We start from the raw sequence: 27,011 nt of genomic DNA, 5'->3' as shown, positions 1-27,011 counted from the left end.
AAATTTTTTTCATTTTTTATTCGCTTTTTATCCAAAATTATAAGATTGACATAAGGTCTCATTTTGATCATTGATATTTAAAATCGATATAAGCGGTCTCTGCGTCTGCCCAACTTCAATTATTTGGTTATTTTGTGAATAAAATCTTCGTTAAATTGAGAATTGCAACTGAACCTCAAAATAATTGACGATGAACAATTTCAAAGATCAATTATACCGATTTTAAATCTTATGTAAGTAATGACAATCTCATGAACCATTTTAGTTTTTAAAAAAAAAAACATTTTTTATTTTCTAAATGTTTATGTTTTCCAATTTATTTTATTTTATTTGTTGAAAGAAGATTTTTTAATTCTAATTTACTTGTCTGAAAACAGAAAAAAAATTATTAATTAGCAAGAGCAATTATCGTCTGTTTTTCATCTACGCTTCCAGGGAGGGACTCGCTGTAGGTTTGAGTTGTACGCGATACTTGCGCGAAACAAGTTTCATTGTGGAGTACAATTACATAAAGCGGGTGTTTGGTTTTTATTTTTTTTAATTTATGGAAAATATATTTTATTCACACCTCAACATATAAGTAGATATTGAACAGTATAAAAGCTATTCAAAACTCAAACGTAATTATCAACAACTAAAATTACGTCTTTTTAAAAAAAAATAGAGCAAACAAAAAAAATACAAACCAACATCATCAACTTCAATGAACAATACAATGGCAACCAAACCAAAGTAACAACTAGCTAGACATGTAGACTTAATCTGAAGGGCGCTGGAAAAACAACGATCAAAGCAAAACCAAGCGATGAGAAATGAAAAACTAGAATCTAGACCTGTCAGAAAGATTTGAATTTATATTTTAACGATTCCAATCTAAATTCGGATATTCTTTAAATTGGATTTAAAACCATTTTAAGTCTCGTGAATGGCGAATTCAATATCAGATTAGGATGTTCACTGTGTGGCTTAACCGAACTCCACTTTCCTTTAGTGTGGAATATTGATGTACTAAAAAAAAATCATTTCAAGTCCAATCCGATCTTCGTGCCTAATTTGGTGACACGTGATGAAGGTGTAGGATTGGTAAAATAGGGTTGCACGCAGGTAATCAAGCAGCAGATTGTGGGCGGGCGGCGGGTCTGCTTCGGGATGGGGACTGATACAAACATGAAACCAATTTCTTAATCACGTATTAAAAATTAATTAATTAACAAAAGAATCGTACTTTAATGATTAATAATTCACCTTAATTAATTATAAAATTAACTGTTCGCATTAATATTTGTACGGTTCTGAATTAACTAAGCCAATCACACTTATGATCTGTTTTAAAGCTGTTTATCTGTCAATTAGCATTTATTTAAGAATTTGCTGGTTAAACCAATTTTTTTAATAACTTAAAGTAAAAAAAAAAGAGTTTAATGAAGTCACTGGAAGAATTAAGATCATTAAAAATCTATATTTATTATTTTTGTGTGGGGAACTCGTTTGGAATTATTTTCAAATGAAAGCGTTTTTAATGAGCTTGCTTTTGAAACTAACTTTTAGTAAAAATGAAAATAAATTCTGAAAAAAAAAAAACTTAAATCCTTTGCTTCTTGTAGGAAGCACACCAAGTGCTTTTGAAATTCAAACACACTTTTATCAAAAACGTCTTCAGCCCTTTCAAAGACACTTCTAAATAAGCCCTTAATATATTGAATTGAATGGTGATTGAGTGCTACAACTTATGAGTAGTGCACTACCTATAAAAACATGATTTGGCATTAGTGCTCCAAAATAATCATCTCATCCTTCTCTTTAATGCATGACTAAAAAGTCAGTTTTGTAATTCTTTGAAATAAATATTTCAGAGCTCTAATAACAACTCATATACATTTTTGTTGCTTTCTGCTTTTAATATCGAAAGAGATTCAAAGTTTGATTCAGTACACGATTGGTAAAAAGAAAATATTCACAAGTAAACAAATGGATAATCATGGTTGGACTATGAAAAAGAAGAGATAAGGACGGTGTCTCTCTCGCATTTCATAATCTACTCTTTTTCCCTCTTTCTGTGGGTCATTTGAAGGGTATATTCAATGAGTTACTGAGTACAAAAGAATAGGGACTGGTTTGGAAGCGTTTTGAAAGTGATTTTGATGAGCATGTTATTGAAACCAATTTTTAATAAGAACGGAAATGAACCTTAAAAAAGCCTTTTAAGTGTTTTCTAAATGAAACACATAACCGGTGCTTTTGGCCAGCACTTCAGGTACTTTCGGAACTCAAAATCATTTTCTCTGAAAGTGCTGCTTTCTGTCATCTTAAAAACAGTTTCAAACAAATCCTATATAGGAATATAATAATAGGATTATTCTGTCATCTCCTTTATTCAATTTGTCTCCAAGTGTATAGTTGGACAAATTAGTATGTCCTCATCAGCAACAGATAGACCATTACCGATTGGAATCAAACATGAATTATTGCTCAAAGTAGCTGCAAACAAGTTGGCCACATGAGGAAATTTCCCGCCCCCGAGATGTCAGGATGACGGTGTTTCAAACCAATCATGCACTGTCACCGCAACATTTCAGGTGCAAGTACATTTCTCTCATGATAGACGCGGACGAACTCCGGAATTTACGTGGTGCGGGATTATACATTTCATAAAAGCAACACAGTTTGATGGTGATGAATTGAGGATGATACATACAATACAAGTAATTGAAAAGATTGAGGAGAGCATGTCTATTAAACCAAAACCAAAAATATGTAACCACTGATATGTCAATTTCAAGCCTTTTTGTTACCTTTAGAACCCCGACGATGAAGGATCAGCATTTTACTCACCACACCCGCCGAGACCATGCTTGTGTGATGGCAGCAACACCCCCGTTGTTATTCTTCCACACCCAATCCGATATATACAGCCAACCAAAAGGGGGGCTAATCGTATTCCAGATTGAGCAGCCGTTCGTGTTCTCTGTGACTTGATCACCGGACAACCCAAATTTTTGCACGTAGGGGAGGAGCCAACAAGAAGGCTGATCAAACTTATACAGCAGTGTCAGTTTATCATCTGCAAAATAATTTGAACATCGAACTCACTGTAATCACATCACGGGGAATCTCAAACTTGCTAGCCAGAAGTTTTGCCGGAGGCTCCTCTGGGGGAAACAAGCACTGCTTCAGTGCTTGTAGCATTCTTTGCCGCAATCTCTTCCAAACGTTTCCAAGTGTTTTGACGCTTCAAACTTTTTACACTCGCTTGTGCTTCATCTTCCTGGAAGTTGAGCAAACATTCCTCAAAAAGCTCAGGGTCAATATCGGAGAAAATCTTACGGACATTTAGCGTCAGGCTCTGTACTGCCTGGTTCCAGTGGCTTCTTGCATTTTTCTCCAATGAAGGGAATATGATTGGCAGTAAGACATGGCGATTCTGTTTGATTAGGTTTGCAATGTGGTCATTATTCCATAAGAACAGTGCTCTCTCTGCCACCTGCAAATTAAGTGCCGACAAGATATATGAGAGCGAGAGAGCGAGAGAGCATAAACTGCATCTCTAGAAGGAAAATATCTATTTCTGTTTGTTTCCATTCATTCGAAAATTAAAATACACTTTTTCTTCGAATATTAGGAAAGCTGTAGATCGTTAATAAATGACTTGGCTATGACCAGAAATTTCCTACTGAAGTAGGAGGCACTACTAACCAATTCATTTTCTCCACAGGTTTCAATATATATAACTCCCGAACAGATTAAAATACTACAAGAAAATAACCCAAACCAGCAATTTACGATGTAAAGGTTTTAAATTTTGAAATTCCTCAGTTGCATCTTTACGAAGATATGTACCGATAAAGTACATCAAAATATCACTCTCTCCATCGTACAACAATTTCCAGATGGCATTAAAGAACATTGTATGCATAAATTTGAGATGCTTCAACAAAGGACACAAGCAACGCAAGCATTCTATAAAGCTCAGTAATTGACCACCCACAAGTTCATATAACTCAACTGACATACCGCTATTTCCCATCACTACGTCTTACATAATAAAGATTAAAACAGGACTCCACAAAAGAGAGGAAACTAGAAAGTAGAAAACAGATGAAAGGGGTGAATAACCTGAAAATGTGAACTGCTCAAGCAACGGCCAATCTGGCGAAACAGCGGTACCATACAGCGCTGAAACTCTGCAGGCTGAGTTGCCTCTAAAACTTCTTCCAGTTCACCCAAGAACATGACCTCCTTAGAACTATTTGTAATAGGCCAATATTTTAGTAAACCACGAATTATTGTATCAGCAAGTTTGCCGTCTTTCTCCACAAATTGAGTAATACAGTATGATAACTGCTGGTGGTACAAGGGTATGCATTTTGGTTTGTGAAGTGGAATAAGCACTCGAACAAGAAAGAGCTTGTGCTCTTCTTTCAGCGGCAGAGCAAAACCGTTTATTATACTTCCCAAAATCTCTAACAGCTCCGCAATCCCATTATGCTTTTCAGTTTCAAAGATAAAATTATAGAAGATGTTGTTGATTGCTTTCCTGATGAACGGGCGGTGCACCATAAATTTCCCATAGATGCGGTGCAGAACCGTTTTCAAGTAATCCCTCTCTCTGTGGTCCTCTGAATCGAAAAGACCTAACAACCTGAGAACAAAAGAGTGATCTATGTACCTCTTAGCCAACTTTGCATCCGTCTCAGGTGATGCCACAAACCTCAGGAAGAATTCATACACAACTTGCAAGTGCGGCCATGCTGGGTCCATCAAGGGCTCTTCCTCTTCTACGTCAAAGGCCTCTAATGCTTTGTTTTCAAGGGGAGGAGAACTGAGTGTTCTAAATAAATTTATGCACACCATCTTTACGATTTCTTGCACGACAGTTTCTGGGAATTTCCCATTAGCAGAAGCAATGTAATCCACAAGCTCTACCAATGTCTGTCGCTTGATCTCCTTTTCCTTGATGTTCTTCGTTGGGTCACTGAAGTCAAAGACAACACAACACAAGTTCAACTTTTTTATCAACAAATTCTGCTTCTCTGCATTCGGGACATCTTTGAAACTAGGCAATGCCTCATATGGAGAAGCCAATGAGTTCCCATTAAGCTTCGAATTCGCATTTACTCCAAAGTTCGGAGTAGAAGTAGCGCTCGAAAAAGTAGTACTCGAGCTCGCATACTTGTTACTTGATATAGAGTTGCCTCTTGAACCGGTGGAAGCATTTGAATTAGCGTTAGAGGACCCTCCCTCGCGATGCTCGGATGACTTGGGCTTCCTCGGGAGCCTATTAAGTATCTGTTTGATCATAACTCAATCGACAAAGGAAACCTCTTCTTTGTGCACTTCACAGCACAATATTATCAAACTACTTACTTGATCAAATCATCGAGCAAACACAGAAACATAAAACCAAAATTCGGCACAACGAAGAAAGAACCCGATCCTATAAACTTCTCATGTCTTTCCTTGGTAAAGACAGTGACTTCCCCCAAATTACAAACAAACGCTCCTACCCAATTGGGGAAATCTGCAGCAGAAGTATCAAACCCCCAACAAATGAGAACACAGCTGCATATAAAATTCCATTAGGAGCCGAAAATTAAACAGAATTCTAGAAATTTCAAATCTTTAATTAACTAAACAATGCAAAAACAACATTTTTGCTAAATTTCTAATCTCTGATCCATTAGCCAAAGCCAAAATTCAAACTTTTCTTAGGTAACAGTAAAACCTTGACTTTTTAACCAGAAACAATCTAACATCATAACCTATATCGGGAATCCCAGATGTAGGTAACCTCAAAACAATCGAATTCGTGTTCTAAGATTAGAAAGTTTGACTTATGCAAAAACCCACATAAAAAAATGAAAAGAAAAAAAATACAGAAAAATTGCCCCTTTTCGCCAAAATTGACGAGAAATTCAGCTGGATCATGACAGCACAAGATCCGGACATGATCTGAAAAACCCATTTGGCATTCTGCGACAGAGATTAAGATGCACAAATTTGAAAGCCAGAAAGTGGAAAGTTATTGCAGAGCTGGAAAAACATGCAATGAAGGTCAATTTTTGGAGAAAATAATGAATTGTTCGGAGATACTTACAGAGAGAGACGGTCGGAGCTATTGGTTCTTGTCTTGTTTTTTCGGAGATTGGAGAGAAATAGAGAAAAAAGGTGGGTGGGATGGGTGTTGAAGAACAGCAATCCTTGGCGGCTGCAAGCAGTTGTTTTTGTTGGATGATTTTTCTTTCTAATTTTCAGATTAAAATTGCAATTATTATTATAATGATAATAATAAATAATAATATGGTTTGAGTACAACAGAAAAATAACCATGCTTAGAACATCATTGTGCTCGATTCTATGCTATATTTTATTTTTTTAGAGCAAATGTGTCGTGTTTTTTGTTAGCTCCAAATACTTGTATATTTTCTTAGAGTCTCTTTCTTAGTTTTTTTTAATTCTTTTTCTACCCATTTTGTATTGAGTTTGCGTCACACAGTCTCATTTTCTAATCGGAGTATATGTTAGTCTTTTGTCTATACGATCAAACAGAGAGAGATTCGCTCCGGATATCTCCCTCCAAAGTTCAGGGATTAAGTAATCTGGGTCTTAAAAATTAATCTAACGGTTAAAAATTATTATAATTTTTAAAAGTTTTTACTAACCTCTCTATTTTTAGTCATTTAATCAAATTTTAAAGGTCTAGATCACTTGATTCCTGAGCTTTAAAGGAAAAAATCTGGAAGGGATCTCTTTCCATGTTCAAACCACCTTCACCATCGCATAGTCTCATTTTTTTTACTTTGTATTTAACTTATAATTCTATGCAGATACCAAATTCGAACAAAAAATAAAGTATATCAGATAGTCGATAGTCGGCACTTCTATTTTAGATGAATCTTTATAAATAATAATACTATGGTTTGATTGGAAAAACAAACAAAAAAAAATTCATTGTAAAATTAATATTATTAATAATTAATTTATTTATTTATTTGTTTTAACTTTGATGGGGAATTTCAATTTTAAACGTCAAAAACTTTTCATCCTTGCTTTCTCTCTCTCTTTGATTCACTCCAGATGACGAGAGTCGAGAGGTCCCATTTGACTAAAATAGCCTTCTAAAATCTACCGCAAGTTTCCGTTGGAAAGAGTCGTTGGGGAGGAAAGTGAAAGGTTGAAATGGTAATTTAGTACTTGCATTTGCCAAAGCAGAATGAGATGTCGCTGTGCAGTGTACACTTTAACCGAGCGCCGAGGTCGAGGCTCCTTTGTTTCTCTTTCATGGGCTGGCATTGGGATAAAATAAAAAACAAGAAATTTCGGTAGGATTGTCTTTTTTTTTAACAAATTATAGTTTATTTATTGGAAAATGTATCATTTTCGGATTCCTTATTTCTAATCCATCAAATTAGGGAATCCGGACCATTAAAATTTAATCCAACGGTTGAAGTTATTATAACTTTGGGCCTCTGTTTGTAATCGTTGAATCAAATGTCAATGGCACAGATTCCTTGATTTGGTAGATTAAAAGGAAAAATGTAAAACGAGAAATTTCGATGCGATTGCCTGTTTTTAACAAACAAATCATAGTTTATTTATGAGGTATTCATCAATTTCCCCCATGAACTTGTGACTATTGGCCAATTTCCCCCCTCAACTCTCATAATTAGTCAATTCCCCCCCTCAACTTTAATTTGGCCAATTTCCCTTCTCAACTCTCATAATTAGTCAATTTGCACCCTACTATTAATTTTTTAATTTGATCATAATTAAACAAGTGTGTGTAAGAAACTAAATAAGATGTATGTTAATCATTTTCCTATATCTTTATCCTATTACAAATAGATTAAAATTTAGAATTTTACAATTTATCATAGATAGTATTATTAGTTATAATAAATCAGTATAGAGTAATTTTATTTGATTTTTTACTATACAAAATTGATAACGAAAAGGATTGATGTGTACATTTTTGTATGTGAATACAATTTTCTTTATAAAAGTGAAAGCTAAGTTCAAGTAAATTGCAGAGAATCGAGCTTTAGTGCAAAAATGGCTAGACAATTCATAATTTTTTACTCATTATTAAGAATAACCTATTTTATTGAAATAGGTATGATCCATGAGTTTATGATTAGTATGTCTTTTTGTTATTATTTCTTCTTTTACATGCTTTAAACCCGATTCATAACTTTTTCTTATAATCAACCCATATCACATACTAATTGTATTAATGTTTTTGTACATTTTACCCTATATTATGCAAGTGAGTTTATGTTAATTTTAGTACTTTGTTGGAAGTTATTAGAAAGATTGAAAAAAAAAAAAAAGAATAGATGGAAAATTAAAAAAATAATAAATTAACAATTGGGTGCAAATTGACTAATTATGAGAGTTGAGGGGGGAAATTGGCCAAATTAAAGTTGAGGGGGGAAATTGACTAATTATGAGAGTTGAGGGGGGAAATTGGCCAAAATTAAAGTTGAGGGGGAAATTGGCCAATAGTCACAAGTTCAGGGAGGAAATTGATGAATACCTCTTTATTTATTGGGAAAGGGATCATTCTTGGATTCCTTATTCTAATCCATCAAATTAGGGGATCCAGATCATTGAAATTTAATCCAACGGCTGAAGTTATTATAACTTTTAAAGTGGGTCCATGTTCCTAGTCGTTTGATCAAATTTCAATAGCATAGATTCTCTGATTTAGTAGACCCTTTCCTATTTATTGAATTCTCGAACTTTTTCAGAAAAAAAATGGTGTCGTACGATCCCTCTTAAGGACATGCTAGTAAAACACGTATATTAGAGTTAATTTGATTCATGACTTACTCTGTGTTTAGTTATATACATATAGTTTCAGAGTAAAAAATTAGGGAGTTTTAACGAAAAGCCCACGATACTGTTCATTTTAACGAAAAACCATTTTTTTTTTATACTAAAAAGTCAAACCTGATATTATTCACTTTACTCTTTATTTTATCGTTATCATTAAAACTCAAATTTTTCAAATCATTTTCATTAGTTATCCTAAAAAACCAGCCCCCTTCCACATTACAATCTATAATTCATATTTCAAAATTTCAAAATTCAAATTTCGAATGATTAGTGAGAGTAGTTGATTGTATTCATATTTCTTTTTTTCCCATGCATTACTTTGCTAATTTCTGAGTACGTAAATATTCCATATAATTTTCATCATACAATATTCAACTTTAAACTAATTTAAACTACGAAAATGAAATTCAAACTCAAACGTGTATACAACGTTTATCAATATGACTAGGTCCACGACTGCCAGCAGAAAAACTCAGTAGTTATCATAATTCATATGCGAAGCTCCTTTTTCGTTTTCTTCCGCAAGCCGATTTGTCTCGACTGGACTTAGGACTTCGCTTTGCGCCCACTCAATAGGGCAACCCTTTTCCTCCACAAATAAAATGCGAGATGACATGTATAAAAGGGAATGAGATCTGAATTCTCCAGAGTGCAAGGATCAGACAATCTGGACCACTCATTAAATTTGACAGTCATTAAAACTCATTCTGCTGGCTTACATCACACAAACCAATAGTTATAATCTCTCTTTTATACAAACCCTTGGGAGCAGCTTCTCCATAAAATAGGGGTAAGGCTAGCCGACATTCACCTCTCCCAGACCCTGCGTAAAACGGGAGTCTTGTGCACTGGGTACAACTTTTTTTTTCTCTTTTATACAAACCAAGAACTCGGATTACCTTATCTTTAGAGTCTGAACAGCAAGATTTCGGAGAGGCCAAACCTCATATAAAATGGCCAAGAAAAGGACAGAAAACTTAACTTTTGTGTAATCATTCATCATTTACTTGATTAAACAACGACATTTACCCACAATTCCATCATTTCAAAAGAAAAAATTACCCTACTAAAAGAATATTAACGTCAAAGAAAAAGAAGAAGGTAAAATCCCTATTGTTCCAACAACAATTTCTCACATCTATGCCGTATCAGCAACTTACATTTAGGTCAGATTAATCAGACATAAAAATCATACCAACAATCAATCTTGTCAGTTAACCGAAGCATGAAACTCGAAGATCGCTGCACAGGGTCGGGCTAAGTACACGCGCATAAGGCGCCACGTTGTAGTTTTCTAATCATCCATGGACAAAATCACACCAGGAACGCGCATAAGGCGCCACATTGTAGCTTACAATCGTCTTGGTTCCGAGCCATTGTCAAGCATGTACAACGGCACTGCTAGGAAAATTGGTTTCTTCCAAACAAACGAACTGCACTGAGTTGGACGGGGGGAAATGTACAAAACATCAAGGAAATGATACCGGCATGTCAAGTTGTCAACAGTAATTTGGGAAAGTGGAAAGTGTCCCGGGATATGGAAACAAAACCATCGCAGTGACCAAATAGCTCTTCGACCAATAGGTCAGGTTGCTTAAAATTCAGTTTCAGTGCTCCATTAAGGCTGTTTCAGTTTCTGAAAGTGGTGCTGCAAAAGAGAGTCGAACAAATTCTCAGCGGGAAGAAAATATGACAGGCAAAAAAAAAAAAGAATTGTAGTGTAAACGAAGCTAGAAAACTATAGCTCGACTAGATAGCATACATATATTAATCACACTGGTAAACAAATATAAATATATTTTGATCTCTTTAATAAAAAAATTGGCAACAGATGGAGCCAGCTAAGATACAAGCATACAAATGATTAATTTTCGACAACTTGATATCGACTTACAATTTAAAATTAGTGAAGTATGTTCTCACAGGAAACTAAAGACGTGCGTGTGTGTTAGTTGTGATAAACCCAATCTTGCATGTATGATATAGGTCATGTGGTGATTGACCTCAAGGCTATAATGGCTATCCCCAAGGTTTAACAATATAAGGTACAAAACCTAGTGCCTGAACCAGTACAGATGACCATATACTTTGAATGACGAAAGCATTCAATAATAAAATTAATTCATTTACTGATAGCAACGTTTACATATAAAAGCCAATATAACAGAACTAGTTGGTGACCAGGAAAACATACCAAGTAAGTCCTCATAATCTGCTAATGGTGATGAGTCCATTAGCAAAGGAGGTGAGAAAACCTGCTCCTGAGCTTCTTCGAAGTCATAAAATGATCTCTGTGTGTCTGAAACAGCACAGTTTGAACCAGCAGCCGAAAGAAACCCATTTACTTGGTCATAATCATCAAGTGAATCTAAACCATTCAATACTTCAGATAATTCAGCGTACTTGCTCCCCACATTACCATCAGGAGCACGCTTTTCATGAAAGGAAGCCTCCGTCTGAGATGGAAACCTTTTACTCCTTAGTGAAGCCCCTTTAGATTCTTGGCCTAGACGAGAAAACCCAGATGGTGAAAGAGGTAAAAAGAAATGCTCAGAGCTTTCATCAGAATGGCTGCCTTGTGATGATTTGGAACTTAAGGAGTTCCGTGACAGAGCAGCTTCTCTAACAGATCTCTTTAGATTCTGGACATAATAATTGTCACTATCTGCACAACATAAAACTAAAAATCAGAGTCCTTTTCAACAAAGCTGTTCATCCACCGATAATCCGCATATAAAATGAAATGCCTCGAGCAAGCAGATACGCTTATAACACAATGAGAATTGGAGGAGTCATGCACAGATAAATGACCTTGTTGTAAATTATCTAAGTGATTATTTGAAAGAGGCTGCTCCACAGACTTCCTTTCAGGAAAGTTCTCTATTTGGTTTGATTGAGCAACTGAAGCAGGGCGCTTATGCATATTTGCACCTTTCCCAGAAGAATTAGGGGTCAAGTTAAACAACTGTGGGAGCTTTAAAGTAGGGCTGGATGACACCTTTTCGAGCTGAACGGTAGACAATTTTGAAGTCACCTCAGCCACATCATCAGTGTTGCTTTCCTGGATTGTTCGAAAGGAAATAAAGACAGGTTAAATCAATTCTACACTGCAATAATTCAAGTCTAGACATTTAGTAGGCATAAGGTTTGCATGAAATAGGTTCAAAATTACCAATGTCCTTCCACTGCTCTGTGCTTGAATAGGTGAATTTGATCGACCAGGTTGTTTGGACATCGGAGGTAGACTAGACGAAATGCTATCTACTTTATCTGTACATTCTGATATTGACTTTTGTATTGCCGGAGCAACTTCCTTCAGTTGGTTAATGAGAACCTACAGAAATTATGAATTGGAATCTCAGCATAGTATGACAAATAAATTAAGCAAAGGAGATAAAGGGGACTAAAGAAAGGCGTATGGACAAATAGTCTCACTTTCATTATTTACTGTTCTACAATGACTATTCACTTAAAGAATTTCAAGCAATTTAATATGCACTACCCCGTATTACAACAACTTCCTACCAACAGAAACTCAACTTGAAATACTTCATACATGAAAGAATATCAGCATGGTGAATATCAGAGTACTAATAGATCCTCGTAAACAACAGACTACTCAAATAACACATATATTCAGGAATGGCTCAAAAAGCATATGAAGAAATTAGAAACCAGTTGATTCTAATGCAAATTCCAATAGTTCAAACTATATAAGCTGACTCCACTTTGACAAAAGCAAAGAATTAATGGCAGATTTCCAAGACTTGAATGCATAATCTCATTTAAAGTTTAAGCTTGATGACTGCCAATCTCTTTCCATTGACCATCAAATACAGTCACATTGCGGCTACCTCACGTACTGGTTACTTCATCTTATAACTTCATATGTAATAACTAATAAGCAGTACTTTTAGTTAAGGCATAAGCATTACCTGAAAGCTAACCAAGTGTTGCTGATGTTCAGCAAGAGTTGCAGCTAAAGACTCTGCATGACCACTTGAACTACCATCACGTGCACTTCTTAAAATTTCTGGACCCTCCCCCTCATTAGCCTTTGCCTACAAATTAACATTGCATAACACCAATTCACTACGTTTTTCTAAACTTGTATCCAACATTGGCATGAACATATACAAAGTAGCATACCATGTGAAGTGATTGTTTATGAATACGCTGCAATGCATGCGTCCAGCGCCTGATAATTTCTGCCACGTCAACGGTTGGGTGCACTCTTCCACTTCTTTCATCATTTACTTGTGAATGGGATGAATCTGCTCCATCAATTTGTTCCTTGCCATCCACATGTGTTGGAGTAAAGTCACCAGACTGGACAGATAAGACATCTCCATAAGGAACCTGAGAACTCTGATCCATAGCTGCAAGCAAAGATGATCCAGAGATGCGGTACCTACAAAGAATTGCATGCAAAAGTAAGTGGGTGAAGGGTTTCAAGTGATGTTAAAATGATATTTAATGGTAGATTACCTATGCTCCCTGTGAGCTATTAAATCCTCAATAGGGCCTGAAGCAAGAACTTCATGTTGACCTATACATGATGGAGATTTAAATGAGTTCATCAAACTGGGTACATATTTAATCGGATCTTAAATAGTTACTACATAAACATATAAGGTGTGATCACATGACATTATTTGATAATACATAAAAACCTAAGAAATTTATAAAGGACCGTGAAAGTTTGTACTCACTTTTACGGGCTAATATAGACTCCCACAAACGAGTAGCTTTCGATACTAAATGGGAATTCTGACTCGAACTAGAAACAAGGTCATCCCAGTGTTCCCCTTCCAACTTCACTTTATTCCTAAGGTCATGTAATTTTTCCAGTTCTTGCTGTAAATAAGCCTGAAATTCATGCAAAGACAAACATAAGCATACAAATTGTATCGTAGTAGCTGAATTCCAAGATTATCAAATAAGCTTCTACAAAAATAAGTTAATCATCAGAATCTGAATTGTTACCCATATATACCTCTTCAGCACAAAGACCACGAAACTCTGCAGTCATTTCATGAGCCAAATTCGACCACATGGCCTGTCTCTGTACTGCTGTTTCTGCATTCTTAAGAAATCTTCTTCGTTCAAGTGCTATTCTAGCCTGTTTAAGACAGTAAGTTCAAATAACCGCTACTGAATAAGCATGTCAATTACGAAAACTCCACAGAAAAATGCCGATGTGCATTTAACCATGAAAACTCATTTAAGAGTTATACAGAAAGAGAACGATGTTTTATGTTTGTGAAACACTTCCATGCTATAAGATGCAAAACCAACATGACCATACCAATAGCTAAGCATATCAATAATTTGGGAACCACAATTTCAAGATGTCATCGGAAATTTAAATTATGCATGCTTTAACATTATACATGTAGTTCAAGCCAACCTTTGTGACAGGAAGTAAAGTGGCTGCATGTGAAAAAGCTACATCAGTCAGTGATGCAGGAAGTGGGTTAGAAACTACATCAGCTGCAAATGTTCGCCTATGAACCTCTCGCAAAGCATGCAAAGAAAGTTGCCACAGAAGTTCCACAAACCTGCAGTCAAAAAGTGAAGCTTATGAATTAAGAATCCAAACCCATAAACTTGTTGCGCAGAAGTAAGACATGGTCATTTTAACTAAGAGGAACCACCACAACATTTAAAGAGAAAGCATTCATTCATATATCATCAAATGGCTGACTTGGGGGGAAACAAGTTCACTGTCACATATAATTACATGTTCCTTGCATTCATTTCAAAAATATTTCTCACTCTAATGCAAAATGGCTGGCCAAGTGAGCCCAACAAAACTACGAACCTCGGTCAAATTAAGAAGCTAACTGTTAGTAAATGTGAATTTCAGATTTCTGTCAATTTGCTTGCCAAGCAAGCCCAACTCCACCTTAAAAGTTGAATAATTAAAGGCAGAAATGCACAAAACAAATGGAACAAACTCATAAAAACAATGGGAGGAGTAGCATCATCAACCGACCTGGGTCCGCAACATGTAGCAAGTGATGAAACCCTCGAATTGCTCCTCGGAAGCGCCCCTTGCGATTCAAGCTCGCTAATGATCCCTTGCACAACCTGATCACCAACAACAAATCATCCCATTCCATCCAAATTTTCAAACTTTAAAAGAATATCAAACCAGAAGCAACAAAGAAAGTGGAATCCACGAATTTACCTTTCTAAAATCCCGCGATTGCGCGGAATCGAAGATTGGCCAGACCTTATCGAAATCCTGAAAGATCTCAAATCCTCAGGAACGTGATCCAAAGCAGAAGATAGTGTGACAAAAATTCAAACATATATACATACACAGAAGTGAAATTCAAACATATATACAAACATACATACATATATATATATACACACACATTGTGTAAATATAGACGAAGGAAACGAAATCGAGAGATTGTACTACCTTGGCGGATTGAATTGGGCCTCTGAGAGAGGAGAGGATGAAGTAGAGGAGCTGTTCCCCCAATTTAGGGTTGGAGTGGCGGAAGAACCCGACCCGAGGAGTGGCATTGGAGCCTCCAAGCCCGATAATAGCCGGATCCAACCCCAACAGCAAACAGTTAGTGTACATTGCACTCTCTAGCTCTATCTCTCTCTCCTTCTCTCTGTCCATTGTCATCACCAACCTCCCTCTCTCTCTCTCCTCTCCCTCTCCCTCTCCTCTGTTTCTCGCTCTTCTGCTCCGTTCTGAATTCGGTTCAATTTTTTGGGGGTACTTTTTGGGTTTTCTTGAAATGCAGGTCCCTGACGGAGTTTTCAGATTTTGAATAAGTTGGGGTTATTTTGAAAATAGGAAAATGTGGAGGGACCTGCGTTTAAAAATTCAATTTTTTATTTTATTTTTTTAATATTTTTGTTGGAGGGGATTTGTGCTTTATTTGATGCCGTTTTGAAGAATTTGAAAGGTACTGACGTGGGCTAATGATATAGTATTGCCGGCCTGCTCCGAAAGCGTTAGGTGTCGTCACGTCTTGTAGTTTGGTGAGGATGACAATATGCTACACTGGACCATCTGTTTTACGGTGGTCCAGTGGTTAAAACGAATTTTAGGTTCGTGGAGAATGAACTCATGTTGTCTTTTAACTTGCTCATATAGTTTAATTTTGTGTTCAATGGAGTCAAATGTGCATTGAGTTGATTGACTATCATATAACGAGATATACAATTTTCTTTGGTTTTTGCGACTGTTTGGCTTTCTAACGGCAGAAACCGAACCAAATCACGGAGTAAAATTTGGATGAGTATGTTTAGACGTTTTTTGGCCAGTTTGAGGGCCACCTCTAGTTAATAACACTGAACCACACTATGTGATCCTTTGGAGTGACTTAGATTTGTAATTTTGCTTAGCTTGGAGACAAATGAATGAGTAAACATAAAGGTTTATATAAGAAAAGAGTAGGTTTGGTGAGCAATAGACTGTTTGGGGGTGGGGGGATGCAGCCATTTTATATGAATTATTTTAGAATACTTTTTTAACGAGAGTCTATCTAGAGTTTTAAATTCAATAGTAACAACTAAACACGAGGGTTGCGCTTGTTGTGAAACTTGACCCAACACCTTAAAACACGAGCTGACAACAGCCATGCATCATCTGTGCCGCATTCCCCAAGGCATCCCTCTCTTTCTAAGTTTAGTGAATATAGTGATTCAATTCCAAAGTTTTAGTTGATTAGAAATCTTTTTGCTTTATCAAAATGATGATGCCTAAAGCAGGCCGCCCAAAATTGAACATGCTTGTGCGGCTAAAATATGATCTTTATCACATTCATCCCAAAAGCCAACCAACAAAGGCAAAATTGGCTTTGTATAAAAGCAATTTTCAACCCCCTTTGTATTTTTTTTTCTTTAAAAAGGAGGACAATTGGTGGCAAATCGCGGTTATCTATCTCTTCAAGTTTGGAGGGTTGGGAAGACTCACAGAGGCATTTCAGCCTCCTCCTAACCACAAGTCTAGCATCCACACTAGCAACTGGTTTTGAACCCGAGACCTCCAATTTTTTATTTGAAGGAAGCCTAACAATCCGCCTTTTACCACTGGATCATCATCTCGTGGTTGAAACTTTGTATTATTTTGATATAGGATATTAGGAGTGGGGAATTCAGTATGTAGTCCAATATCTTAAGGGATGGGGAATGCGTTTTAGATTCGAAACTCTCTTCCCTAAATTATAGTGGATAGGGTTTTGGGTTTCCACCCATGTTTTACGGATTCAAAACTTCCCCTCTCTAAAATTATTGTAATATTTTGGAACATTTCCACTCCCCTTAATAATAATAATTTTTTATGCATAACACACAAAAAATAGAGGAGAAGGGAATTCAAACTATGCCAAACACTGTGCTTTAACACAATTTGATGTGAAATCGAGGGATCAAATTTGTTTTCGATGGAGTTAGACCTGAACCTTTTGACTTTTAAGTAAAGAAGAACACTTTTAATGACGAATACTATTAAATCGTAGTATTAATGACTAAGAAGTTTGAGTTGAAATCTATATCATGATGCATAAAATAAGCGTATCTGTTCTAACCAATATGATTGCCCCGTATTTGTTCTAAAATGCATTTTAGGTCCACAGGCGGCCACAGCCTTTTGGTTTTTTGGTCCAATCCACAAGCCAGAGCCTATGTGGTCTCCCTTATTTATTTTCTTCTTTGAAGCCCACATGCAAATCAGTTGGCACCCAAATTGTAGCCCAATATCAATGTGGGGTTTTGGCCCACAAAATGTTGCATTGTAAATTCAAAATTACTGCAGTAAAAATTTGGAAAACTTTCACATGTGCAAAATTATCAAATAATATAATATGTTATATTAAGTTAGATTGAATTATTTTCAAATTGAATTAGCCTTAATTATTAATCGAATTCGATTATAATCGAATTATCAAATTTCGATTTTTTCGAATAGTTAGATTGAAAATTGCGATCCATTTCCTATTAATTAATTGAATTTAAATTGAGTTCGGGTCAAAATCCGATTCACTAACAGGTCCACCAATGCCTCATTTTTTCTTTCCTAAGTTTTTTTTTTTTTAACAAACAAAATTATACACTTAGTGGGTAAGGAATGGGCTAAACCTTATAATGGGCTAGCTATAATAATGTAATTCTAATTTGCGATAATCAAACTTAAAACCTCTCACTTATAACTATAAAGAAAAATGAAGACTACTATGCCATACTACCAAATGTTCATTTCTAAGGGTTCGTTTGGATGTACTTTTAAAATGACTGAAAACGTTTTTAGAGAAAATGTTTTTGGATTTCAAAGCACTTAAAGTACTTTCTGCAAGAAGGTCCAATTATGTGCTTCTTCCAGAAAGTATTTAAGTACTTTTATAAAATTTACTTGCATTTAAAAATTAATTCTAAAAATATTTTCACCGAAAACGCATTTTAAAAAAACGTCTAAATGATACGGCTCGTCCCATTCCCGGGACTCAAAAAAAGGAAGGAATAGCGGAGTCTGCCATACGTATAAAACACGACTCACACAGCGAACGGCGAATCCCCTATACAAATAAAAGAATAGAATCGTATAACTTAATCGGATCGCTCTGATTCTTTTTCTGTTGGTGTGGGATTTCTCGGAGTCTCGCTGATGATCGTTGATGCTTCTTCTCACACACCCTTGAAAAGAAGGAAGTTCAGAAGCATTGATCCCATGGAGGCCGAAGAAGCTCAGGTTTTTTTTTTAACCCAAAAAGTCCCAAACTTTCACTCATTCGTATTTTCTTGATTTCAGTTTCTGGGTATTTGTTTTTTATGCTGGGTCGATCTGGGTTTTCTGTATAATCGATTATTTTGGGGTTTAAATTGTTGATTAGTAATTGTTGGCTGTTTCTAAGTTGTGGGTTAGTGCCACAATTAGATAAAGATTTACAGGATTTTGCATAATCTTTAAGAACTTATCTAATTGTGGGATTAATTACTTCTTATCAAGAGATTAAAGTTCTTGGGGAATGGATTACTTGAATTTAGGTGCAGCAAAAATAGGGAAGGTTTTGCAATTTGGGATTCTAAGTACAGTTTTACAGTCTTTGTTGGTTTCCGTTTGCAATTGCGTGCAAGTTTTTTGTGTGCTTCTACTTCGTGTTTTCGATTAAATCGACGTGTAGAAGCATTGTAAGTTTGTGACTACAATATCCGAAGTACATGTTGTGGTAATTGTGTTAGTTGGTGCAGAATATTGCTATTCTTGTCGTGGATGATGATACGAAATACCGCTTTTCGAATTGAGATCATTCTGTTTTCAAGATTAGATTGTTCCTGCTATATCTTATATCACATTTACGTTTTCCTTTTTTGATTTGTTGGGGTGAATTCAGGCCAAGCTCACAGCAGCAAAAGAAAAGTTCGGGAAAGAAATCCGTGTTTTTGAAACAACATCAGCATCTTCTTCTTCACAAAGTGAAGAGTCTAATACTGGCATGAAGCAATTCAACTAATATGCCCCATATTTTTTTCCAAAGCAAGTGCATTTAGACGTCTGATAGAATTTTTCTTTGTGTCATTTTTTTTGTTTGGCAGAGGAGACCGAGGATTTCTATGAGTTCACTGCAGAAGATTATTATCGGGTTTTGAATGCAAAAAAAGAAGGTAATTGACAGAAACTGTGTCATCTGTAATTGTAGGGGAAATATAAAACCTTTTGCATGCTTTTTAAGCTACATAATCTGCTTGTAAATCTTGTAGCAAGTATATATGAATGGGAAACACATCTTGTATTCGCACAAACTAAAAAACACGCACGCATGTATTTGTACACATTGTATTTATACTGACTAGATTTTGTCGATGCAATATAAACAGATAAGACTCTTAAAACACGAAAGTTAAGAGAGGCAGAGAAGGCTGCCCGCAGGTCAAGGATAACAAAGGTGGCTGCCATGGCCCTTTTTCTGACTTTCTTTTCCTTGTTGTAGTGATTGTTTGTAGTTGTTTGTATACGATCAACTCCTTACATTATCATCACATAGAGACTGTGATCAGGGTTTGATTTTAATTAGTCGTATAGTTGTTTTTGCCCATTTATTAAGTTATTGTGCTCATGTATGCAGACGGTGATTAGGGTTCGATTTCCTGATAATCACACATTGGAGGCCACTTTTAATCCATCAGAAACAGTTCAGAGCTTGGTCGATCTCCTCGTCAAAGTGGTTGCTCGACCAGAATTACCATTCTATATATGTATGCAAATACGAGTCAAAATATTGCGTTTTCCAATTTTGATTCCAGAGTAGGGTCTAACATTTACTTGTGCAGATACCACTCCTCCGAAGAAGCAGATGAAAGACACGGCACAGGATTTTCACACTGCTGGATTTGTTCCCGGTGCAATTGTGTACTTTTCATATGGCACACCGAAAGGTTGGCACGTTTTCTATAATTCTTTGGATTGTAAATAGCAACGTTTGATGCGAAGTGATTAAGATTCCCATTTCGTGTCCAGCGGATGATGCTGCAGATGCTGTGTCAGGTCCCTTTCTTCAGGAAGAGGTCATGTCCTTGAAAGGTTTGGAACTCATCAAGAAGCATGTAGAGCCGCCTGTTCAGTCTGCACCAGAAACCACAACGGAGGCACCGCCCCCTGTTGTGCAAGAGAAGAAGCCCGAGGGGAAGAAACCTGCTAAGCCGAAGTGGCTGAAAATGTGACATGAATCGCGTAACTTCGCAGGTGTACCCTATTAATCGTCACATGTTCTGTGAATCTTCGCGCACAACTTGTTATCTTTAAGATTGTGCTGGTTCTCGTAACTTGCCCTCGGATGCTTGTTAGGAGTTTCAAGAGATGCTTTTGTTCTTTGCTAAGATAATTTGTATTTTCCAGAACAAAACAATGTATGAATTTTAGCATCATGTTTGGATGTAACAATATCAAAACTACATTTGGATGTGCCAAATCCTTCCGGTGAGCTAACACGCGCCGGACGGAAAATGGAAACCGCAAACAACAACCCCGTATTGCCTCGACCTTGTTAGCTTAATTACAATACAAATACCCTCAACCGATCTTCCTTGAAGTCCCGCAACTTCGGAACGAGGATCTCAATTTTCTCGGTTTAGACACCGCCGCACGAGCTCTTGATGCTCAAACCAATTCTAATAAGTGACATAAATGAACCTGTTGATAATTTTATCAAATGCTTTCAAGTAAAAAGCATCTTTAGTTCCTCTATGCGAGCAGTTCGAACTTCTTGGTCCGTCAAGGCTCCGGAAATCAGTCGCTGTTTACGCGCTTGCACTGCTTCCATTCGTTCCTCAACCGTTCCCTGCCATCCAATAACATCCGAGTATTACTAGACCAATCAGGGGAGAAAACTGTTACGTTCATTGGTGATGATGCCTTTGGAAGACACTCATTAGTCTCCAGTACAAAATAACAAGAGTACCTTCACAATAAACCGCTTGATCATCACCCTTTTTGTTTGTCCAATGCGATGAATACGCATGACAGCTTGTTCCTCGACTGCTGGATTCCACCATGGATCCTGCAAACATGATTCGTGTGACACACAAAACCAACCAAATTTACGATAAACTTAAAGCTTTCTGCTATTATATATAAGAAAAAATGACACCGAGTCACAAATTTATCTTAAAAATCTTGAGTGTGTGCCTACCAAGACAAAAGCATTTGATGCTGCTGTCAGATTTATTCCAACTCCTCCAGCCTTCAGTGACATTAGCAATACCTGATGCAACAACCAAGCTCCAATGGTTACACCTAAACTGTCAAGTAGAATGAAAAACCACATCCCTCGTTCGAAAACAGCACGAGATAGAATACGACGATGTCAGGAGTCACAACCTGGATGTCACTATCTTCTGAAAACTGTTTTAACACTTTCTCACGTTGCTGTTGATTCAGAGTCCCATCAAGGCGAAGAAATGGAATGTTACTCCTGGTCAAAAAATGGAAAAGAAATCAATCATAACTCTTGAGCGAAAAAGTACCAAGATACTATAACTCGCAAACAGCAGGTGATCAAAAGAGTAGAGTTATATTTCTTGCTTCATTACACCATATGCACTTTCTTTAAATATTTTATTCATACGGTAATTTTTACCGAGAAAGAGGGATCTGCAAGAGGTCCAGAAAAGCCGTCCACTGGCTGAAGACAATGCTTTTTGTGCCTGATGAGCGAAGAGATTCAAGTTCACGCAAAAGAATGACAACTTTGGATGATTCCACCCAGTTTTTCTCAACATCAACCTGAAACCGACTCTCAGTGGGTGCTGTAATAAGATCTTGCTTACTGATGGTCTTCCTGCAAAAAACAAACCGTTAAACCTTAAGAACATAATAGGAAAATTCAATACAAGAACTTCAAGAAGAACAGAAATTGAACCTTTGCCCATAAACTAAATAAAAATAAAAATCCTATTGAAACATAAGGCATTACTTAAATACCTACAAACAGGACATAGACCAGAACTTGAGTTCCGCCAACTTGCCAAGAGACATTCACGGCATAAGCGGTGAGCACAAGGTGTTAACACTGCATCTTCAAAGGCTTCAAGACATATTGGACACTCTCCCTGTTCCCCCTTACGTATTTCTTCTACAACTTCTTGAACATAAGCACGTGAAGGCAGATCTTTGGCTTCCCCTTCCACAGAATTCTGTTTTCCTTTAAGGAAACGTCTAGCTAGCTTATCCAGATCAGAAAAGTCTTGTGTATCACCTCGGCTGAACAAATCAAACAAACTTAAAGCTAAGTTGTAAAAACTTAAAAGAGACATTTTCCAGTATACATTTTTATAAATTTAAAATATTATCTATCAAGTCCAGAAGGAAAAACAATTATAAAGGCATAGAAAGAATGATTGCCTATTCAAAGCACAAGTCATCATATATGTATCATAAAGCTCCTAAGGCTACATCTGGAGAAAAGAGGGGTTAAAAACACACACCTCATCACAAGAAATGGATGATCACAACACTGGCGAAGGCGTAAAAGCAACTCCAATATGGATGCATAGTTATGAAGAACCCGTCCTTGCTCAACAAATTGATCAAACTTCACCTGAAAATAAAGAGAGAATTATTAATTATAATGCACCAAAGATACAACAAACCAATACAATACACAAAATGCAATCAGGTAAATCAGAATATATACCTTTGATCTTTTAAAGAGGGCCTCGTAGAAGTCTTTTTCAGCTTCTGTGAGTTCACAGTAAATCACCTGAATATCAGCTGGAGGAAGAACTAAAATTGGCCTGGAACAAACAGTAAACCTTAAGAGCCAAAATAGAAAGGAAAAGAAAAAAACTGAAAAGAATGACGCGTCCTGAGCTAGTAACTCACCTGCCTTCGCGGTCTGTGCTAAACTTTGTTCTCCTTAACATGATTGGCTTTAAGATAGACTGAACCAACTTTAATCCTCTCTCATCACCCTCCTCAAAAGGTTTTTGTATGAGTTTATTCCACCTGAATTAAAAAAGAGAGTAAACTCAGAAACATATTTCTGTGAAAGGTGAAAAAAAAGACTGGACAAGACCGTAAAGTAGAACATACCATGCCCAGTTTCCCCAAGGTTCTACCCTCAAAAACCGGAGAAGACTGTAAACGTCCTCCAGGTTGTTCTATGGGGGAAAAAATGTCAGGATATATAACACATAATTAACCTCTTAAAATTAACAAATTCTCCAAATCTTATAAGAATAAAACATTCATCCCAATACAGATAAAACGTATTCAAGGATCAGGGTTTTACAAGTCTATCAAGGAACTAAATGACCTCCAAACAAGAATATTGAGAATGTTTGGAGAGATTCTCCCTTTGCTTAAAGTTAGAAACATAAAATATTTATGGCCTCCTCTTTAAACAAATTTCTGAAAAAGTACTTTACCTGTATGGGTGTGCCAGTAAGACACCATCGCCGACCAGCAACTAAAGCAGCAGCAGCAATGGAAATTTGGCTTTTTGAGGATTTTATGGTATGCGCCTCATCAAGAACCACTCTAAACCAACTAACCGAGTAAAGTCCCCCATTTTCCTTTGGATTCTAGATGGAAGGAGAAAGTAGGGTAAAGTTAAAAAGAAAAGAAAAGATGCAGAAATTCATTTTCTGTTGAGATGTGCGATACTCAAAAATCTGCATGATATACGGGTAGGAGTTGTTTGGATACCTCAGCAGAATATTCAGAGGCTAACACTCCATATGTAGTGATTACGACATCACTTTGAGCTAAAATCTTTGCATCCTTCGGTCTACTTTGTCCATAATGAACATATACCGATAGAGAACCAGGTTTAGCATGAGTTTCGATCTCTGCCTGACAATACAGACAAACTTTTAGATAACTCTTGAATATAGAAGATTTATCACTGTGCACGTCAAAAACTGGTATTCGTGCAAGTAAGCAGAACTACAAAAATGTTTTTCAAAATGACAATAACTACCTTCCACTGGCCTAGAAGAGTCATAGGACATATAATCAAACAACCACCATCCTCAACCGTGTTTTTTTGCTTCAACAACTTATCAAATCCTGAAAATTTTGGGACCTTCTTTGGTAGGTCTGATGAGTGGTCTGAAATGTCAGGGACTTCAATATCTTCACTGGAAGACTGGCTTGTAGGGTAACTAACTGATAATCCATGTCCTGAATGAGTAAGAAGGAGCGATATCGTCATAATGGTCTTCCCCAAGCCCATAGCATCAGCCAGAATCTTCAAATGCATGGTAAAGGCAACACAATCAACAAACTTGATAATAATGTTTGAAAAAAATGTATATAATCAAGGGTGGAGCCAACTTAAGACTTACTCCTCCTCTGGCCATTTGAAGTGTGCTTGGAAATTCTGTTGTTGCATCACCAGAAAATGCATTCAAATAGATAACACGGTCCCTCCTATATGCAAAGGGCCCTGTGAAAATCAAATCATAAAGTAGGATAATACAAGATTAACAAACCAGCGTACTTGTCTGCAAGATGATATGCCTCCCAACAAGGGTGAAGAGTCATTGCTCCCTCATCCATGCAGTGTCCCTTTTCCAGTTGGATCATCCAATGAAGAGCCTGCTTTTGGTACGGACGCAGTTCACACTGAAGTGTACCTGGGGGATCCATTTCCTGAAATAAAATACTTCCTTGGTGAATTTTCAGGTACATGCAGGAGCAAGCTCCATATATGTACAAGATCGGCATCTAATACCTCTAGCTCAGAGCTGTCACCAATACCAACAATGTTTTCTAGATCAGCATCTGAAATAGACTCCTCATTTTCAACTTCATCTCCATTTTGACCAGGGATTTTAGGCTTATTGGCACGTAACTCTGGGGCACAAAGTCCAAAGCTATCCTGTTCAGGCAAAAATTACCCACTGAAATCCTGAGAACGTAATTGGAGGAAAAAGCATTACCATTTCAATACCTTTGGGTCCAAAGGGCGCTTTCTCGTGTACAAGTCACTTGGAGTAAATTCTGCCTATTAAAAAAAAAAAAAGGAATAACAACATCACCACCTCTAAACCAAAGAAACAAGTTGAAAGCAAGGCCAAATACTTAACTTCCATTAAAAAAGTGTCCATATGTCATTTACAATAATTGATCACCTTCTTGAAAGGAGACAGTCCTAGCAACCGGAACAATGTTGGAAGAGGATGAACCACTGTTTCGTCTGTGGAATTATTGGCTGCCTTAAGTGAGGTCTTGTTTTGCTTAAGGAACATTGAACTATTGATATACACACTGAACCGCCCCATTAAAAAACAAAAAACAAGAACCAAGAAACAAATTTATCAACCATATGCATTACTTAATCAATACAAAATCAGGCGAACTATACTTCAGAACTGTCATTAACAAATTATCGAAAAGTATGGGTCTTCCCGAAGAGTATACCTTATTGACAAAAGAATGGTGTCCATAATGCTCAACACATCAGGAGCAGATTTGCAATGCCCCTCAATTCTAACCTTCTTATCCCTCACAAGTGGCAATAAACACCGAGCCCATTCCTTTGGAATTCTACCAATCTACCAAAAAAAAACCATTAATCCGAACACAATAATTCAAAATCCAAATAACCAACCAATTAAACCACATTTCCAATCCTCAAAAAGGAATACCTCTCCGGAATCTTTCGTTGAAAACCTCACAATCTCCGAACAAGCAGCTGCCTGCCGTCCCCTCCCAAAAACCTTGCCGGGTGACGGAGATGTCGAACTGCTCTTTGTTGGAAAAGTAAAATCCACTTCGTCTCCAGGCCTAAGCCTCCTACCTTTACACGTTGATAAACCTGAAACTTCACCGCTACCCACAAACCACCACTGGCTCCCAGCCGAGCTCTCGCACCGTGCAACGGCGACTTCTTCAACCACGTCGTCCCCTGAATTACTGGGACAACTACTCCCATTTCCTTCGGTACCCAAAGTGCAATTACTCTTCTGAACCCCATTTTGCTTCAAATTTACGACCTCGGAGCTCAAAATTTGGGGCTTCTTACGAAAAGCCGGTGGTCTTTCCTTCAATTTGAAACTGGGCGTGTCGAAGATTATGTTGATTGCGGCGGTGACGTCGTTGTTGGCCATGTGGAGGGCTCTGATAATGTCCATGTCGGAGTATCCTGAGTCGACGATTGATCGGACGGTGGACAGCAGTTCGTCCGTAACCTTGTTTTTCCCCATCGCGGACAATTTCGAAAACTTTCAAAAACCCTAACCCTAATTCCAAGCTTGCAAAATTGGAAGTTCGACGGAGAGTGCCGACCCCGGGCGGCGCTGGTGGCGAAATTAAAGGCGGAGATAGGTCGGAAATCAGAGAAACGGAAGGGATAAGATGTGCGGCCCCGGCGCAAGATAGTGGAGGTTTGGTCTGAGCAATTGTGATTGAAAGAAAAAGGCGCGAGTGAGTGAGGGTGTGCAGAAGAGTGGAGAAATGGCGGCAAACATATGAATCGTGGGACGGAAGCTTCTATGATACGCGCGTTACACGTCCTCTGTCCGTCCATTTGGTGCGTGGGACCGACGGAATGGAAAAGAGTGGGGCGGAGCATTTCGTCCCATGTTTGGTGTGCTTAAAATGGATGGAACTTTCACGGAATGAGTTTTTGGTGAATTTTTGTTCCACCTCATCCTCTGGAACGACTCGTTCCACATCTATGAAACACAAAATTATAACATCTCTG

General features: G+C 37.2%; 4 protein-coding genes across 6 annotated transcripts; 1 reads left to right on the top strand and 3 right to left on the bottom strand.

The window, feature by feature from the left end:
• Nucleotides 1-2,621: 2,621 nt before the first annotated feature.
• Nucleotides 2,622-6,261, bottom strand: LOC114822542 (serine/threonine protein phosphatase 2A 57 kDa regulatory subunit B' theta isoform-like). Of its 2 annotated transcripts, none has more exons than XM_029097015.2 (3): nt 6,095-6,261; nt 4,114-5,559; nt 2,622-3,481 (listed from the first exon to the last, which is right to left on the bottom strand). In XM_029097015.2, the coding sequence occupies exons 2-3, from the start codon at nt 5,296-5,298 to the stop codon at nt 3,122-3,124; spliced, it is 1,545 nt and encodes a 514-aa protein (XP_028952848.1). In that variant the 5' UTR covers nt 5,299-5,559; nt 6,095-6,261; the 3' UTR covers nt 2,622-3,121. The 2 variants fall into 2 exon arrangements, with proteins under 2 accessions (XP_028952848.1, XP_028952849.1); XM_029097016.2 differs by having other exon boundaries at nt 4,114-5,518; nt 6,095-6,243.
• A 3,556-nt stretch (nt 6,262-9,817) lies between these two features.
• LOC103416948 (AUGMIN subunit 6-like) lies at nt 9,818-15,725 on the bottom strand. The gene is made up of 13 exons (XM_070816957.1): nt 15,269-15,725; nt 15,029-15,085; nt 14,834-14,928; nt 14,246-14,396; nt 13,832-13,957; nt 13,548-13,704; nt 13,324-13,384; nt 12,985-13,246; nt 12,771-12,896; nt 12,008-12,169; nt 11,647-11,896; nt 11,030-11,500; nt 9,818-10,483 (listed from the first exon to the last, which is right to left on the bottom strand). Exons 1-13 carry the CDS (start codon nt 15,482-15,484, stop codon nt 10,443-10,445), a joined length of 2,175 nt encoding a protein of 724 aa, XP_070673058.1. The 5' UTR covers nt 15,485-15,725; the 3' UTR covers nt 9,818-10,442.
• Nucleotides 15,726-18,301: 2,576 nt separating this feature from the next.
• LOC103432017 (plant UBX domain-containing protein 1-like) lies at nt 18,302-20,756 on the top strand. 2 transcript variants are annotated; one of them, XM_029097022.2, is made up of 7 exons: nt 18,302-18,553; nt 19,197-19,296; nt 19,399-19,467; nt 19,681-19,748; nt 19,929-20,058; nt 20,134-20,238; nt 20,321-20,756. In XM_029097022.2, exons 1-7 carry the CDS (start codon nt 18,470-18,472, stop codon nt 20,521-20,523), a joined length of 759 nt encoding a protein of 252 aa, XP_028952855.2. In that variant the 5' UTR covers nt 18,302-18,469; the 3' UTR covers nt 20,524-20,756. The 2 variants fall into 2 exon arrangements, with proteins under 2 accessions (XP_028952855.2, XP_028952856.2); XM_029097023.2 differs by having other exon boundaries at nt 18,345-18,553; nt 19,197-19,278.
• On the bottom strand, nt 20,664-26,784 carry LOC103432061 (DNA repair protein RAD5A). Its single transcript, XM_029097021.2, has 20 exons — nt 25,954-26,784; nt 25,727-25,860; nt 25,438-25,573; nt 25,257-25,310; nt 25,038-25,184; nt 24,804-24,955; nt 24,649-24,733; nt 24,282-24,551; nt 24,008-24,154; nt 23,728-23,883; nt 23,393-23,460; nt 23,183-23,305; nt 22,995-23,094; nt 22,786-22,898; nt 22,283-22,561; nt 21,939-22,139; nt 21,680-21,773; nt 21,492-21,563; nt 21,261-21,359; nt 20,664-21,140 (listed from the first exon to the last, which is right to left on the bottom strand). The coding sequence occupies exons 1-20, from the start codon at nt 26,509-26,511 to the stop codon at nt 21,018-21,020; spliced, it is 3,111 nt and encodes a 1,036-aa protein (XP_028952854.2). The 5' UTR covers nt 26,512-26,784; the 3' UTR covers nt 20,664-21,017.
• Between the last annotated feature and the right edge of the window lie 227 nt (nt 26,785-27,011).

Source organism: Malus domestica, chromosome 17, assembly GCF_042453785.1.
Source record: "Malus domestica chromosome 17, GDT2T_hap1".
NCBI lineage: Eukaryota > Viridiplantae > Streptophyta > Magnoliopsida > Rosales > Rosaceae > Malus > Malus domestica.
Note: the sequence above shows the minus strand (reverse complement) of the source record. Positions and strands in the feature narration are given on the sequence as shown.